Source organism: Sapajus apella, unplaced genomic scaffold, assembly GCF_009761245.1.
Source record: "Sapajus apella isolate SASKATOON/1434 unplaced genomic scaffold, GSC_monkey_1.0 scaffold26, whole genome shotgun sequence".
Lineage (NCBI taxonomy): Eukaryota > Metazoa > Chordata > Mammalia > Primates > Cebidae > Sapajus > Sapajus apella.
In genome coordinates, this window is record NW_022436966.1 from 136,832 (window position 1) to 154,301 (window position 17,470).

The following is a 17,470-nucleotide window of genomic DNA, read 5'->3' on the forward strand; positions in this document are numbered from 1 at the left end:
TAAAATGTAAATTGGACTTGTCATTTTCTATGTAGCAACTTTCAATGGCCTTCTCTTACACTGAGAACAAAACTCAAACTCCTTAACAGGAGGCACAAATATGTGTAACTTTCTTCCTTGTTCTGTACGACTCTTACAGTAACTATACTTCAGTCATGCTGGCCTTTCCGCTGCTTCATCAAATAGCATGAGCAAAAGCATAAAAGTAGGAAAGCACTGAGGCAATTAGGGAGAATGCAAATATTCAGTATGTGTGACTTCTACAATTTATAAAGCAGAAGAATGTAAGGTAGCAAAGGTTATTTGGGGACAAATTCTACAGGTCCTGGAGCATTAGACCAAAAACGTTAAAATTTTATTCTTAAAAGAAATGAAGAGCCAATATACCATTTTAAGCAGGGGAGTAACATAATTACAAATGTGTTTCAGAAAGAATACCTTGGCAACAGGACAAATAAAGCAAAAATTTGAAGGGCTATCTAAAATTCATTAAAGCAGTAAGTAAAACAATAAGGAAATAGATAGCGTTGCTCTAAAATGTTTATTTTCTAATATTAGTATTTTGAATGAACATATTCCTTCCAATCTGAGACTGAAGTAAAATACAGAGAGAATAGTAAAAATAAGCAAGCTGAAGGCTAGGCACGATGGTTCACACCTATAATCCTAGCACTTTGGAAGGCCAAGGTGGGGGGGGGGGTGCATTACTTGAGGTTAGGAGTTTGAGACCAGCCTGGCCAACATGGTAAAACCCCAACTCTACTAAAAATACAAAAATCAGCCAGGTATGGTGCTGCACACCTGCAATCCCAGCTACTGGCAGGGCTGAGGAAGGAGAATCACCCAGCCTGGGCGACAGAGTAAGGCTTCATCTCAAAAAAAAAAAAAAAAAAGCAGCAGCAGCAGCAGCAGCAAGCTGAATTCCTTAAGTATAAAGGGCTTTATTTATAGAACAACAGGATTAGATAATCACCATCATCTCAGGGCACTTTGTTAAGAGTAAAGATCAAATAAGTTGAAACGGTTATTTACTTCTGATAATGGAAATTAATTTTATACATAACATTTGCAAAATTCTCCCCAAGTATATCAAAGTATACTGAAAATATGATTTATTGCTTTTTATTTAAGTGTTTCATACCTAGAACTGCAGACTTTTTAAAATTAAACATGCAAAATATTCAAATAATGCAGAAGAATTTAATATGAAAAGGTCTCTGTTATCTCTGAACCTTCTAGTTCCACTTTCTGACAACCAGTATTAAACAAGTTTTCTCATAGAAAAATTCCTGCCAAGTAGAGTAAAACTACAAGTAAAACTTGTTCAAAGCAAGATTTTATGAATCTACAAACATTTTATATTAAAAATGATTTACTTTACCATAATTTAACTAAATATTGAGGTTATTTCCAATTGTTTATTCTTCCAAAGCATGCTGCAGTGAACATTTGTTTGTGTGTGTATATATAATTTTATTTTATTTTTCTGGGCACAACTTTATCTGTGTACCTGTAATTCCCATAAGTGGAAGTCTGGGTGAAAAGAGAACACTTATTTCAACATTAGTTAGATATTGTCCAATTGCCCGACATCTTAAAAAATGTTGCAACAAATTTGCACTTCTAAAAATAGTCTTATAAGAGTACATGAATGTTTCCCCATGTACTCAACAATACTAAGGATAATCACATCTTTTCATCTGTGCTATTTTGACAGGTAAAACAAAATTTGTGTTTTAGTACATTCTTTATTAAGAGTTAAGTATTTCTTCATATCTTTAATGGCATTTTGCATTTCTTTTACTATAAACTTTCTGTTCAGGTCCTTTGACTGTTTTCCTTTTAGGTTGTCATTGATTTGTAAAAAGCTCTTTGCACAGTAAGAAAAAATTAGCCCCTTTTCTCAGTTTCTTGATTTCTTAAAATTGTTTTCCCATTTTCCGTTTATAAATTGACTCTGCATTATGATATTTTCTACCATAAAGATACTTTAATTTTAATATATACATTTATCAAATCTTTGGCTTTATGACTCCAAGATTTTGTCAGACCTTGAAAGCCTTCTCCCGCTTAATTTTATTAGAAAAGTCAGATGACCATGACTTCATACAGAACTTTTATGATCTCTCTTTTTTATACTTGGATTTTGGTGACAGGAGTAAAGTATGGCTACGACTTAAAATTGTCACCATACTCTAAACGGCTAGCAAAGCATCTTGGCATTTTTTGTTGAATAATCCATCTTTTTCCAAAAGGATCTGAAATGGTAACTTTATTATAGAGTAAATGCCCACTGTATTTAAGTAGTTTCATTGATGTTATCAGTCTCTTGTCCCAGTAGCATCCTTTTAGTATTATTACTGTATAATTCATTTTAATACCCTGTAAAGTGCAATACCGTGATATAATAAATATATATTTTTGTCTTATCCCTAGCTCCTGGCCAGAGCTACTAAAACCCTTGTAATTTCCACTTGGGAAAACATGATAATGGCAACAGGAGCATCATCTTTTATTAAAATACTTGGTTTTTGTACCTGCGTCTTGAAACAGTTCAGGAGTGAGTGATAAAGATTCAAGGAGAGTCTGTTATTCAAAACAAGTCACTTTTGATTGCACTTAAGTTAATGAGGTGAATTTCAGAAAGCCCCTAAGGATGGGGGGGCCTGTTCACCAAGGGAACAACCATATGAGTAGAGGGCTGGAACTTCCAGCCCTACCCCCCATCTCTGGGGAGGGGACAAGGACTGCAGGTTGGGCCAATCGCCAATGATCAATGATTTAATCAATACTGCCTACATAATGGCATCTCCATAAAAATCCTAACAGACAGAGTTTGAAGAGCTTCACATTTGGTAAATACAGGAGATGCTGGGAGGGTGGCAGGCCCAGAGAGGACATGGAAGCTCTGTGCGTCTTCCCTATACCTTGCCCATGTATCTCTTCATTTGGCTGTTCATGCATATCCTTTATAATAAATCAGAAAATGTAAGAAATTGTCACCTAAGTTTTCTGAACCATTCAAGCAAATTATCAGACCTGAGGAGGGGGTCACGGGAATCCCCCTCACCACAATTTAGAGCTAGCTGGTCAGAAGTATAGAAGGCCAAGCCATGCAAATGGTAACTAAAGTGGTGATCAGTCTTGTGGGACTGAACCCATAGCCTGTGGGACTATGCTAAGTAAAGTTTGTTAGTGTCAGAACTGCTTAATGTGGGGGGAAACCCCACACATTAGGTATGAATACAGTAAGTCCTCTTATCTGTGGTTTTGCTAAGGTTTCATTTACCCATAGCCAACCATGGTCCAAAAATATTTAATGGAAAATTCCAAAAATAAACAATTTGTAAGTTTTAAATTGTACATCGTTGTGGGTAGCATGATGAAATCTCTTGTCGTACTGTTCCATTCCAGCCTAGGATGTGAATCCTCCCTTTGTCCAGCATGTCCATACGTGTACGTTACCTGCCCCTTAGTCACTTCGTAGCTGTCTGGGTATCAGAGTGACTGTCACGATACTTCAGAGCCTGTGTTCAAGTAACCCTAATTGTAGTTAATAACAGCCCCAAAGTGCAAGAGCAGTAATGCTGGCAAATTGGTTATGCCAAAGAGAAGCTGTAAAGTGTTTCCTTTAAAAATATCATCTATCTACCTGTTTTAATGTCAGAATGAATGCATTAATTTTTTAAAATAAACTTTTTATTTTAGAATGATTTGGATTTACAGAAAAACTGTGAAGACAGTATAGATAATTCCCCATATGCCATAGCCATTTTCCCATTAACACCTTACATTAATACAATATATTACAATGAATCAATCAATAAAGTTACATTATTATTAGCCAAAGTCCATACTTTATTTGTGTTGCCTTATTTTTTACATACTGCTCTTTTTCTGTTCAGGACCCCATACAAGATACCACACTGCATTTAATTATCATGTCTCCTTAGGCTTCTGTTAGGTCTGTGAGAATTTGCTAGGCATTCCTTGTTTTCCATGACTCTGACAGTTTTGAGAAGTATTGGTCAAGTACAAATGTCCTTCATTTGAGTTTGTCTCATGTTTTTCTCATTAGACTGGGGTTACAAGTTTTGGGGAAGATTTCAAAGTTAAAGTGTATTTCTCATTGCATGTTAAGGGGGCATACTATCAACATGACTTCCCACTGTTGATGTTGATCTTGATGACCTGGCTGAGTCAATGTTTGCCAGAATTCTTCACTATACAGTTATTCTTTTTCACCCTTCCTATAAAAATACACTCTTTGGAAGTTACCATGTGCAACTCATTCTTTAAGAGTGGGGAGTTTGTTCCACCTCCTTGAGGGTGGAATGTCTACATACATTATTTAGAATTCTGCACAGGAGACTTGTCATTTTTCCCCATTTATTTATTAAATCATTTATTTATATCAGTATGGACTCATAGGTATTTATTTTATATTTTGGTTATGATCCAATACTATTAATATACTGCAGAAACTGCCCCAGCTTTGGCCACTGGGAACTTTTTTACTTGGCTCTTGTGTTCCACTGACATATTCCCCATTCCTATAGATTTTTTTTTTCTTTACTTTCTGGCACTACAAAAGGGTTCAGGCTCAGCTAATATGTTTCCTGTCCTGGTCTGAGAATCAGACATTTTGCCAAGGAACCCTGGAAATTTGTCATTTTGTGTCTCATTTCTTTTTTGTTGTTGTTGATATCGTTTCTACTCATAGTGCCTTGACTATGAGCTTGGTATTTTAGGGAATATTTTGAGGTCTCAGTTGAAGTTTCTTCAGAAAGATGTACATTTGTATCTGACAGGCACGTGAGTTTGCAATACCAAACTACTGCCATTTTTAATTAAATTCTGGGCTTGAGATTTTTCAGAACACACGTGTAATCTACTGCACTAATAAATCATACCAGTACAAAATTAATAGATGTAAACCTGTGTGAACACTGGTTTGTGGTTATAAATTCTCAGAATAAATTTTCTGTCTTCTCTCCCCAAACCCATTAACAAGGTTAAAACAGGCAAGGTTTTCTTACTGTCCCCTTCTACATGGGCCTATTTATCTTTTATTCTTATAGTAAGAGTTTAGCCCACTGGAGGCCTCCTTTATACGGAAATTTCCTTGAACATTTTTCATTATGGGTGGGCCATAAGTTTCATGTTTTGTCCCCGACTTAATGGTCCCATTTGTATGAAAGTCCAGAAAACGGAAATATACTGAGACAAAAAGTGGATCAGCATTTGCTTAAGTCTCAGAGTTTATTTTTCAAAGTGATAAAAATATTCTAAAATTGATTATGGTGATGGTTGATTGCACTTATCTATGAAAATAGTAAAAATCATTGAATTACATATTTTATTTTAATTTAGTTTTATGTTTTTTGAGATGGAGTCTTGCTCTGTCCCCCAGGCTGAAGTGCAGTGGCAATATCTTGGTTCACTGCAACCTCCACCTCCTGGGTTCAAAAGATTCTCGTGCTTCAGTCTCCAGAGTAGCTATTTTTTGTATTTTTAGTAGAGAAAGGGTTTTACCATGTTGACCATGCTGGTCTTGAACTCCTGACCTCAAGTGATCTGGCCACCCGGCCTCACAAAGTGCTGGGATTATAGACATGAGCCACTAAGACCAGCCTGAATTACATGCTTTAAATCGGTAAATTATATCTGAATAAAGATGTAAGAAAAAAATGTTCTATGGTCATTTGGAAAGTATTTTTTTTGTTTGTTTTGTTTTTTAAGTTTTTTAAACCACATAGGCTTACACACTTACACACACACACACACACAAACACAGCCCAATCTCATTACTTGTATTATTCCCAGGAATTTTTAAACTTCACTTACAAAAAAATTTTTTATCTCTATTATCTGTCATAAGCTAATTATGTGTGTTCAAGCTCCCCACCATTATTTTGTACTTGTCCATTTCTCTTTGAAGGTTTCCTAGGGATGTCTGCTTTATTTTTTTCTCCCTATGAGCAAATTCCACCTTCTGGCCCCCCACCCTTTAAGCACCTTTTGCCTCACAATCTATCTGAAAAGTTGTTGTTTTCATATAATTCGTTTTCATATAATTCCATACCTTCATACTTTTTTAAGGCAACATAAATTTCCTTATTGATTGAGCTCCTGGTTTTCATTTTATGAATTTTTTATGCTAAGTTATTTGATGTTTAAAGATTTATGCAAAATAACCTCACTGTGAATTGCAAATCAGTATATAAATATCCCTCTTCAATTCCTGCAAAACTTTTGGTGAGTTTAACCTCATCTATATTAATGTCCCCAAATTTCTTTTTGATATATCTCTAGGTTTCCTTTTTGCTTTCCATTTTCCTCAGTCATTTTACTTTTGATATGTTTGTTACATAGCATGGAACTGAGTTTGTTTTTTAATATAATCCAAGAAGTTTTTTTTTTAAATATAGGTGAATTTAGTTTACTTATATATAGCCATGTATGCTTTGCCATCTTTCATTTTATGGCATTTTTTCCTTTCGTTACAAATTTACTGTTTTCTTTTTTCCTCCCTTTACCTCCATGTTTACCTCTCCTGTTTTTCTAAATATTTTAGATGTTACAGTTTAACTCTTTCAGAGGTAACTTTTATAATTTTCAATACTATACTTACACATGTATTTTTTGATTTTACAACTTTAAAGCTGAAGTTTGCTCATTTATACTTCCTTTAACCACCCTGTCCTCTGCCTGTCCTCCAGTCTTTTAGCATTTTCTACTTGCTTTTTCTGTATGGATGCCTGCATAATTCTTTTTTTTTTTTTTCTTTTTTCTTTTTTAAAGTTCAGTACTATCACAAACATACATTTCAGTTTCCTAAGACTTGGACCCTTTTAAATTGCAGGTTCAAGCCAGGTATGGTAGCACATGCCTACAGTCCTTAGCTACTCTAGAGGCTGAGGTGGGAGGGTTAATTGAGCTCGGGAGTTTGAGGCTGCAGTTAGCTACGATCACACCACTGCACTCTAACCTGAGCAACAAAATGAGACTCCACGTCTAAAAGTACATACATACATAAATTTGTAAGCTCCATTCTTCCTTAGATCTTTATTTTTCTATTACCTTCTTTAGAGGCAATAAAAGATATCATTGTGTTGAATTTTCACTGTCAGTCCTCAAATTCCATAATTTTTTTCTAATTGCTTTCACCTCTTTCTTCTAATGGGTACTTTTTTTAAATTTCATTTTGTTCTATCCCATAAATCTCCTTTTTCATTTCATTATTCTATCAATTTTTGTTTCATACACTTCATGTCTTCTAAAATTATTCAAAGTGTAAAACATTTAGAAAAAATTTTCTTGTCTTCTAGAGTATGCTTTTACAGATTATATTTCCATCTTTCTTTTGCAAGCTATGTCTCCCACACAACCCCCTGCAGAGTTGCAATGTTCTAATTCTTCATCTTATGTATTATTTTTATATGTGTGGCAAAAAGTATGACATTAAGTTAGCCATCTTAGCCATTTTAAGTGTATAGTTCAGTAGTGTTAAGTATATTCACATTGTTGTGCAACAATCTCTAACTCTCTCACCTTGTAACACTGAAATTTATACCTACTAAATACTAATTCTCTGTCCATCCTCTCACAAACCTTGGCAATCACTATTCTACTTTCTGTTTCTATGATTTCAACTATTTTAGGTATTTCAAATGCAAGGAACTATATGGTATTTATCTTTTTGTGACTGACATAATTTCGCTTGGTATGATGTTTTTGAGGTTCATTTACCTTGTAGTATGTGATAGGATTTCCTTCTTTCTTAAGGCTACACAATATACTATTGTACGTATGTAACATATTTTCTTTATTGACAAATAATTCCCATTTTCTTAATACAATCATCTGTTGACTGACATCTGGGTTGCTTCCATATTTTGGATATTATAAATAATGCTGCAATAAACATGTGTATACAGGGATCTTTATGAAGTTCTTCTTTGAATTCTTTAGGTTACATGCCCAGCAGTGAGATTGCTGGATCATGTATTAATTCTTTTTTATTTTTCTGAGGAACCTCCATACCATTTTCCACAATAGCTACACCATTTTACATTCCTACTAACAGTGAACAAGGGTTTCAATTTCCTTGCATCCTCATGAACATTTGCTATTTTCTGTTCTTTTGATAGTGGCCATCCTAATAGGAGTGAGTGATATCTCACTGTGGTTTTGATTTGCATCTCTCTTATAATTAGAGATATTGGGCATCTTTTTATATGCTTGATATGCCATTTGTATGTCTTCTATTGTCTATTCAAGTCCTTTGCTCATTTTAAAATAAGTTATGTCTTTTTTTAAAATAAGTTGTTTGGGTTTTTGTTATTGAGTTTCATACGTCTTTACATATTCTGAATACTAACCCTTTATCAGATCTATGATTTGCAAATCTTTTTTCCCTTTCTGCATAATGCCTATTCACACTCTTAACTATCTACTTTGGGATGCATAATTTTTCAAGTTTCATTGGTCTATTTTTGCTTTTGTTGCCTGTGTTTTTGGTATCACATCTGAGAAATTATTGCCAAGTTCAATGTCCTGAAGCTTTTCCCTTATGTTTTCTTCTGGGAGTTTTACGGTTTTAAGGTCTTATGTATGTCACTAACCCTTTTTAACTTTTGTACGTGGTGTAAAAGAAAGCGTCCAACTTCATTCTTTTAAATGTGGATACTCAGTTTTCCCAACACCATTTGTTAAAGAAACTATCCTTTCCCCATTGTGTAGTCTTGGTACTATTGTCAAAAAATCTTTTTTTTTTTTAATTTATTTTTTTGAGACAGACTCTCGCACTGTTGCCTGGACTGGAGTGCAATGGAGTGATCTCAGCTCACTGCAACCTCTGCCTCCCGGGTTCAAGTGACTCTCCTGCCTCAGCCTCCCAAATAGCTTGGATTACAGGTGTCCACCACCACACCTGGCTAATTTTTTGTATTTTTTGGTAGAGACAGGGTTTCACTATGTTGGCCAGGCTGGTCTCAAACTCCTGACCTTGTAATCCACCCGCCTCATCCTCCCAAAGTGCTGGGATTACAGGCATGAGCCACTGTGCCTGGCCTTGTTTTGTACATTCTTGATGTAAGCAGTTGAACCTGGATTATTTAAGATCCAGTATGGGTAGATTAGCTCCTTGACTCTTTTTTCTCCTTATCTAGGCTATTCGATCTTCCACTAAGAGGTAAAGCTTAATAGCCAGGTAGTAACGTCTTGTGTTTTATATGCTTTTATGTCTAAGGGGGCCATGGACAAACACAAATAAATTTAATTTTACCGTAATTTTTTTAAAGTTTGTATTGATGCTCTCATTGTCTTTGCCACAGTCTTCTGGAATGTATTTAAGGTTGTCTCTGTTTGGGGACTGAGACAAGATGCTTCACTTCTATTACTATCAGCCTTAGGTATTTATTTATAATCCTGTTTCTAAGTTACTAATATCTTTTCCAAAAAGTACCAATTACTTTACGAATCTATCTATCTATCTATCTATCTATCTATCTATCTATCTATCTTTATCTATCTGTCTATATATATACAGCAACATAAAGTAGCATCAAAGTACTTTACACAAGACAGTTTAAACAAAAGGAATTTTTGTTTAATCATGAGACTATATGTTCATCAGAATGAAATGGAAACACACAAACACTGACCCTCATGTACACACATAGACACAGACACTCGCATACAACCCAATCCCATTACCTTCAATATTTATCTGTAGGGATTCTTTATCTTTTGGCCAGGCTTCTTCGGGAATTGTCATCTTCCTATGGATCTCCTCTTTCTGTGTAATGGCTTTAGAGTCTGGAGAGTTCTTAATTTTTGGGTCTCCTACTTGAGCTGAGTGTTCTGCAGCAGCAGCATCACTGGAATCTACGAAAGGGAAATCAACACACTATACAGAGAGGAACTTGACATAAAATATTTTTAAATGTCTCTCAAGCATGTATTATGTAAAAGGCTTTGTTAGTGATATTGAAGAAAAATAAAAGTTGACTCAGAAAATAATTGAAAACAGGCAAAAAAAATCATGTACATAAACAGATACCATAAAAAGTTAAAAAGGAGGTATCGGTATTCAAGAAAGAAAAACTAATTGCAGGTAGGAGCACAGAACTCTAGACAACTGACTTTGGCATTAGAAGATAGCTAAGATGGAATACACATTGAGATGAAAAAAAAGGCGACTACATGACAGAAGAATGGAGTCAGGAAAGTAACTTAGCATCTAAGAAACAGAGCAAGTATCTAGCATTTGATTATAGAATTTAAAAGGAAAAGAGGTGAGAACTAGTGTTAGAAAGTTGCTTGGGAGCTGATTCTACAGATTCTACAGTTCTGGAAAACAGTGCTAAAGAAGTTTAGATTTTATCCTTATGGGCAATGAAAACTAAAGTTTTTAATTAGGCAACTAATATGATCAAAACTGTTTTTTAAAACATTCATTTAGTAATAGTAAAATGGGGTAAAATTCAAAGTGTTGCCCAGAATACAATCTAACCCTTTTAAACAAGTAATATCTAAAGAAAAGAAGCAGCTAATTATGTTCTAAAATGTTTTAGTTTACAATTAGGGCAGAAACTATAAATACTATCTGTCCTCTAATATCCACTTTCCTTTTCCTCAAAACATAACACTAACTTTAGCTGGGCACGTTGTTGCTAGAATAAAGACTCAATTTCCCAGCTTCCCTGGCACATGTGACCATGTGCCTAAGTCTGGCCAATAGAATGCAAAAGGAATGATACATATAGCTTCTCAGAAGTATCCTTAAAGGAACAAATGTGCTTTTTCTTTTCCTTTCTTCCTGCTGGATGCAATACGGGCTGATGGATACAGCTTAAGAATGGAGGCCAAAAATGTCAGAAAAATGGGAGCAACAGCTTTGTTCTGAAACTCTGGAGTACCACGTCAACTCTGGATGCTAACCTCTGGATTTTTACAAAAAAGAGAAATAGTTTTCTGTCTTCTTTAAGCCAATGTTATTTCGCTTTTGTTTTCCTCTCAAAGTCAAAACCAATCCTAACTTAAATACACTATTAGGGGCATTTAAATCAGCATAATCCCTCTGAAGTAAAGTAACTGATAGGTAGGAAGTAAACAAGCTGAATTCCTAAAGAATAAAGGATTATATACAAAAATGGTATTTGAGGGTCTGAATCTCAGAATTGAGAGATTTTTATTAGCAGAGGTTAAAAAGTCCATTAAATGAATTTCTGGCAATGAGATTAATTTGTTTACTATATCCAAAAGATCTCGAGAAGTATCTCAAAGAGCTTTAAATATGTCAATTTAACCTGCCAAAGTATATAAAAAAATGTAGCTAAAAATACCTTAACTATTTCATATATAAGCGAGATAGAAGAGAGCTAAAGACAGCAAGAAAAAAATAGAGAACATATTTGTTTCTGTTGTCAAGGGAATAGCCTCATTTTAGAAGACAAGAAGAAAATAATATGCAGACGATCCAGTTTAGCTACCTGCAGTATCTTTCTGCAAGGGTTCTTTTTCTTCAGCCTGTGCAGCCTCAGTCACAGCACTCATACTGTGGCTCTCTTTCGGTTTTTTGTCTGAGAGGTTCACATCCCCAGTGATTAGCACTTGAACTGAGGCATCTGGAATAACAATATCATCTGATCTCAGAGAAGGAAAGATAATAAACACAATAGACAAGTAATCCTCCCCCAAAACTACAAGCAAAACCCTCAATCCATTTATATATTAGGTCTTATGCTCCACCGTGTAAAAACTGTGACATGAATTGAAAAATTCTTCGTATTTTACTGTGTACAACAAGAGTTTAAATAAAATAACATTCTAAGGCTGGGCGCAGTGGCCCATGCCCGTAATCCCAGCACTTCAGGAGGCTGAGGCAGGTGGATCACTTGAGGTCAGGAGATCAAGACCAGCCAGTTCAACATGGTGAACGTCTCTGTTAGCCAGCGTGGTGGTGCATGCCTGTAGTCCTAGCTACTCAGGAGGCTGAGAAAGGAGAATTGCTTGAACCCAGGAGGCAGAGGTTGCAGTGAGCTGAGATTGTGCCACTGCACTCTAGCCTGGGTGACAAAGCGAGACTGTCTCAAAAAAAATGAAATGAAATAAAATAAAGTAACATTCTAAATAAAATTTGTTCCTTGATGGTTTGATGCAATAGCAACAAAAAAAAAAGGAAAGATCAGATGTTTTTCAAAGGAAAAAAGATCTGAACAATGCTTTCAAGTTCTTTGGCCTATTCAAAGTTTTTACCATTTATGGAGTCAATTTTTATATTTCACATAATCCAAGAAAAGCATTTTTATCATCTAGATTTTTTTTTTTTTTTTAGACAAAGTTTCGCTCTTGTTGCCCAGGCTGGAGTGCCATGGTGCAATCTCCACTTCCTGCAACCTCAGCCTCTTGGGTTCAAGCGATTCTTCTGCCTCAGCCTCCCAAGTAGCTGGGATTACAGGCGTGCACCACCACACCCAGCTAATTTTGTATTTTTAGTAGAGATGGGGTTTCTCTATGTTGGTCAGGTTGGTCTTGAACTCCCGACCTCAGGCAATCCACGCACCTCGGCTTCCCAAAGTGCTGGGATTACAGGCGTGAGCAACTGCACTTGGCCTATCATCTAGATTTTATACACAGCATTCTCATATAATTTTTTAAAATCTCATGTAGTTACAGCCTTTTAAACTTGTCTAATACTATTTCTCTTTGCTTTGTTTTTCTTGATCATCTTACATTTTTTATCTGTAAGTATATTTTTCAACAAAGAAATCAGAAAGGCAATAAAGATTGCTAAAAATGCAAAGAATCAGTTATCTCTTGCTACAACTTTTAAATCCATACATTTTTCTTATTTCTATTACTTCAATCCTCCTAATCTCTCTTATCTAAATGTCTTCTGAAATTTTTAGATCATTTAAAAATGTTTTAATGTTAATAAACTATTTCAGGCATACCTAAAGTATAGGCAACATAATGAACACCAAAGTATTTACCATAGAGCTTAAGAAATAAAATATTACAAATATAATATTCCTTGTGTAAGGTGTTCCCAGTGATGCCATTCTCACTTTTTAGTAGCAATCTTTTTTTTTTCCTGTTGCCCAGGCTGGAGTGCAGGGGCATGACCTCCCCTCACTGCAACCTCCATCTCCTGAGTTCAAGCGATTCTCCTGCCTCAGGCTTGAGCAGCTAGGATTACAGGTGCACGCCACCATGCCTAGCTAATTTTTGTATTTTTGGTAGAGACGGGGTTTCACCATGTTGGTCAGGTTGGTTTAGAACTCCTGACTTTGTGATCCACCTGCCTCGGCCTCCCAAAGTGCTGGAATTACAGGCGTGAGCCACCATGCCTGGCCCTTCAGTAGCAACCTTTATACCAAATTTAGAGTTTATCAATATCAAGGATGTTTTGTAATTCTTTATTACATTGCATACATTAATGAACAATGTACATCATTCTTTTGCAAGTCTTTAAACCTTATGTAAAGGATACAATGCTGCCTGTACCTTTACACAATATGTCCTTTTTTACTCAATATTATGATTTTGAGATTTAGCCAATTAATATATGTGTCTCTGATTCTCAATGTTATGAATTATTCTATTGTTTTAATATATATGAATACATTGATCAACTTAAGGCTATTTTCTATTTTGAAAAGCACTGCCATGAACATTCCTGTAAAATGATTTTGCAGGTGGCATGCTTTATCAGTATCTTTTCCCAGTCTGTTTCTTGTCTTTTAATTGTTTAATGCTGCTTATGCAAAAAACTTTTCATTTTAATGATGGCACATTTACTGTATTTTTCCTTTAGGGTTGGTGCTTTGTGTGTCCTGTTTAAGAAATCTTTAATCATCACGTGGTCATAAGGACAGACCATCTGAATTTTAAAAATTTAGTTATCCCATTTACTTTTAATATGCCTGAACACTAGATGTTTTTGTTTAGTGCACAGCAATAATTTATCTTATTTCATTTTTTCCAGATATATATTCATTGGTTTAAACCCTATTGAGTAGTTCCTCTTCATCCTTTCTCCAGATTGTTATGCCATCTCTGTATATGTTAAGCTTCCACATTCATAGATGAGTTTCTGGGTCACCATTCTGTTTCATTTTTCTTTCTGTTTATTCATTTGCAAATGATGTCTTAAATAAGCTGCACATGTAATAAGTCTTGATGTCTGGTATGGCAAGATCCCTTATCTTATTCCTTAAATATACTTTCAGTGATTTTTCATAAATATCTTAGAATCAGCCTGTAAGTTCCATGAAACATTCTACTGAAATTCTGAGTAACAATGCATTTAATTTAGAAATTAATTTGGTGACATCTTTATTATTACAATTGTATAATTTTCCAACTATTTAGGTCTTCCTTAATATATTTCGATGTAGTTTTATAATTTTATCTTAAAATAGTTTTGCATGCCCTTTTAGATTCATTTCTAAGTACCATATCATTTTTTAAAAGATCTTTTTAATTGCACAGTGGAAAATATGGGGGAAAATGTGCACATATAGAGCTCTGTGAATTAAAAAACTCAAGTGTATATAACCTTACCCAGGTTAGGAAATAAAATCTGGCTAGAAACCTACATGCTCCTCTCATTCTTCCTTCCATCTCCCCTGTGCTGAGGGTAACGCCTGATTTTAAATACAGCAAATCAGTATTGAATATTCTTGAACTTTTTATAAATGTGTCTTGCTTTCTTCTCTCAAGTTGTTTGCAAAATTCGTTAAGTGCTGTTACATATATTTGCCTTCACTCATTCTCACTGGCTAATCAGTATTCAATAATGTTAGTATGCCACAATTTATCCATTCTACTGGATAAATACGTGGCATTTGGGTAGTTTCCACTTTGGAGCTATTACAAATACTGTTGTGAAGAATATTTGCGTATGCTTCTCTTCGTGGTTGTATGCACCCTTTCTGTGGAGTATAGAGTTAGGAACAGAACAGTTATGTCATAGGTTCTGCTTTTGTGAAACTTAGTAGATAATGCCAAACCGCTTTCCAAAGTTATTAGACCAATCCACACTCTCACCAGCAGTGAATCAGTTCTGCTTGTTCTACTACATTCTTACCAATACAGTATTGTCTTTTTCATTTCAACCATCCTAATAGTAGGTATATGGAGCTATCTTACTGTGGTTTTAATTTACATTTCCCTGCTGATTAATGAAGTGAAATATTTTGCACATGTTAATTGGCTGTTAGATATTCTCTTTTGTAAAGAATCTATTCAAGTCTTTTGCCAATTTTTCTATTAGTCTGAATACCTTTTTCATATTGATTTGTAGGCATTCTTTTTTATATTCTGGATATGTCTTTTGTGGGATACATGTATCACAAATATTTCCCTCACTCTGTGGCTGCATTTTACTATCTTATTTGGTATTGTTTATAAATATTTTTAAACATTTGATATATTTTTAATTATTAGGTAGATTCCCAAACCAGAATAGGTTCAGAGAGACTCTTAGAATTTCTCATTTTAATGTGCCATATTTGTCAATATTTTCCTTTGTGGGTTCTTTTTGGGAGCGGGGGGGCAGGGGAAATCCAGTTTAGTATTTTCCTATCACCAGATTAATACTCCTCCATTTTTTGATAGATCTATCAATCGTTCATCTATCTACGCCCTTTTATATTTAGATCTACAATCCATTTTGAATAGGTTTTTATAATGTGAGGAAGAGAGTCAATTTTTTTCAGTATGAATATCTAACTTATCCTGCACATTTTACTCCCAAAATAATTTTTATCCCATCATATTGAGTAGTACCTTTAACATAAATCAGGTATCCATATATATGTGAATTTGTTTCTGGAATATTTTGTTTATGGTCAGTTTGTTCATTCTTGTGCCAATATCACACTGTCTTAATTACTACAACTTTATAATAAGTTTTGATACCTCTTAGTGCAAATCCTTTAGATTTATTCTTCTTTTCAAGATTGCCTTGGCTCTTCTTGGCATTCTGTATTTCCTTATCGATTTTAGAATAAGCTTGTTGGTTTCTGATAATAAAAATAACCTGCTGGGATTTTGACTGGATTTTTCTTATTTTTAATATATGTATTTAAGTGTATAACTTTACCCCTAAATACCACTTTGGCTCTCTTCCAAAAATTTTGATATTAAAATTTTGTTATCCTTCAGTTCTAAATATACTGTAATCTCCATTATGATTTATCTCTTTAACTTCTGAGTTATTTTAAATTACATTTTAAAATTTTCAAATAGGTGAATGGTATATTAGTTTCCTAGGGCTGTCATAACAAATTACTATATACTGGGCAGCTTAGACCAAAGAAATATAATCTTTGACAGCTACAGGCTAAAAGTCTGTAATCACAGTATCAGCTGGGCCACACTCCCTGAGAAGGCTTCAGGTGGGAATTCTTCCTTGTCTCTCCCAACCTCTAATGGCTCCTGGCATTCTCTGGCTTGTGGCAGGATAACTTCAATTTCTGCCTCTGTCCTCAATGGTCTTCTCTCCTCTTTTTATAAGGACAATAGTCACTAGATTTAGGGCTCATCTTAAATCCAAATGATTTAATCTTGAGATCCTTATCTAATGACATCTACAAAGACCCTATTTCTAAATAAGGTCACATTCAAGTCCCATGGACATGAATTTTGGGAGAACACCATTCAATCTGTTATAAACAGATCTTTCTTTTATTTCATTATTCCGTATTTTTATTGTTGAGTTCTAATTTAGCTAGAGTGTGGTCAGTGAAGCTGGTCTGTTTGAACATCAGTTCTCTGAAACCAACAAATTCATCAAATGTTCTGTGTTCTTTTAAAAATGCAAAATCCTCATAATATTATAAGTCAAATTTTTAGTTACATTATTCAAATACTTTCTCTATTTCCTGATCTTTCACATTTCTGAAAAGTATTGTTGAATTTACCTATACATTCCTGTAATCATATAACATATCCTATCAATTTGCCTTTTTCCTTGCAGGGTTCAAATCTGAATGGGTTTTAGGCCTTCTGTACCACTGTCACAGTGCGAATTTGTTTCCTGTTTCCTGTGTTGTCCCCAACCATTTCCTTAATCCCATGTTTTTTGTTTTTGTTTTTGTTTTCCAACTTAAATAAACTCCCCTGTTTTAGTGAAATAATTTTCTCTCAGAATTCTAAGGTATTATTCCTTTGGTTTCTAACTCTGTTTATTACATTTGAGAAGTTTGATGTTCCTCTCATTTCCATCTCTTTATATGGAATCTGTTTTCTTTTTGGAAGCTGTTAGAATCTCTTTCTAAATTAATTTTAAAATGTCAAGGTCATGTGCCTTGGTGTGTATTTTTATGTACATGATAGTCCCTTTCGGTATGAAAACTCATATTTTTCAATTCCGAAATTTATTCCTATACTAGTCCTTTGATTCGTTCTTTTTGGTCTTCTCTATTGTCTTTATAAAATGCCTGCTTTGGATGTT

The 17,470-nt window shown here is 34.6% G+C and overlaps 1 protein-coding gene across 4 annotated transcripts in view; it reads right to left on the reverse strand.

Moving 5' to 3' along the window:
* ALMS1 (ALMS1 centrosome and basal body associated protein) overlaps positions 1 to 17,470 on the reverse strand; it is a 212,740-nt gene that overhangs the window by 46,131 nt on the left and 149,139 nt on the right. For 2 of the 4 annotated variants that reach the window (XM_032291715.1, XM_032291713.1), the window contains exons 15-16: positions 11,499 to 11,651; positions 9,721 to 9,891 (exon numbers count right to left, since the gene is read on the reverse strand). In XM_032291715.1, coding sequence (XP_032147606.1) covers positions 9,721 to 9,891; positions 11,499 to 11,651 — 324 coding nt within the window. The remainder of the gene's footprint in view (positions 1 to 9,720; positions 9,892 to 11,498; positions 11,652 to 17,470) is intronic. The other 2 variants (XM_032291716.1, XM_032291714.1) reach the window with 1 other exon arrangement.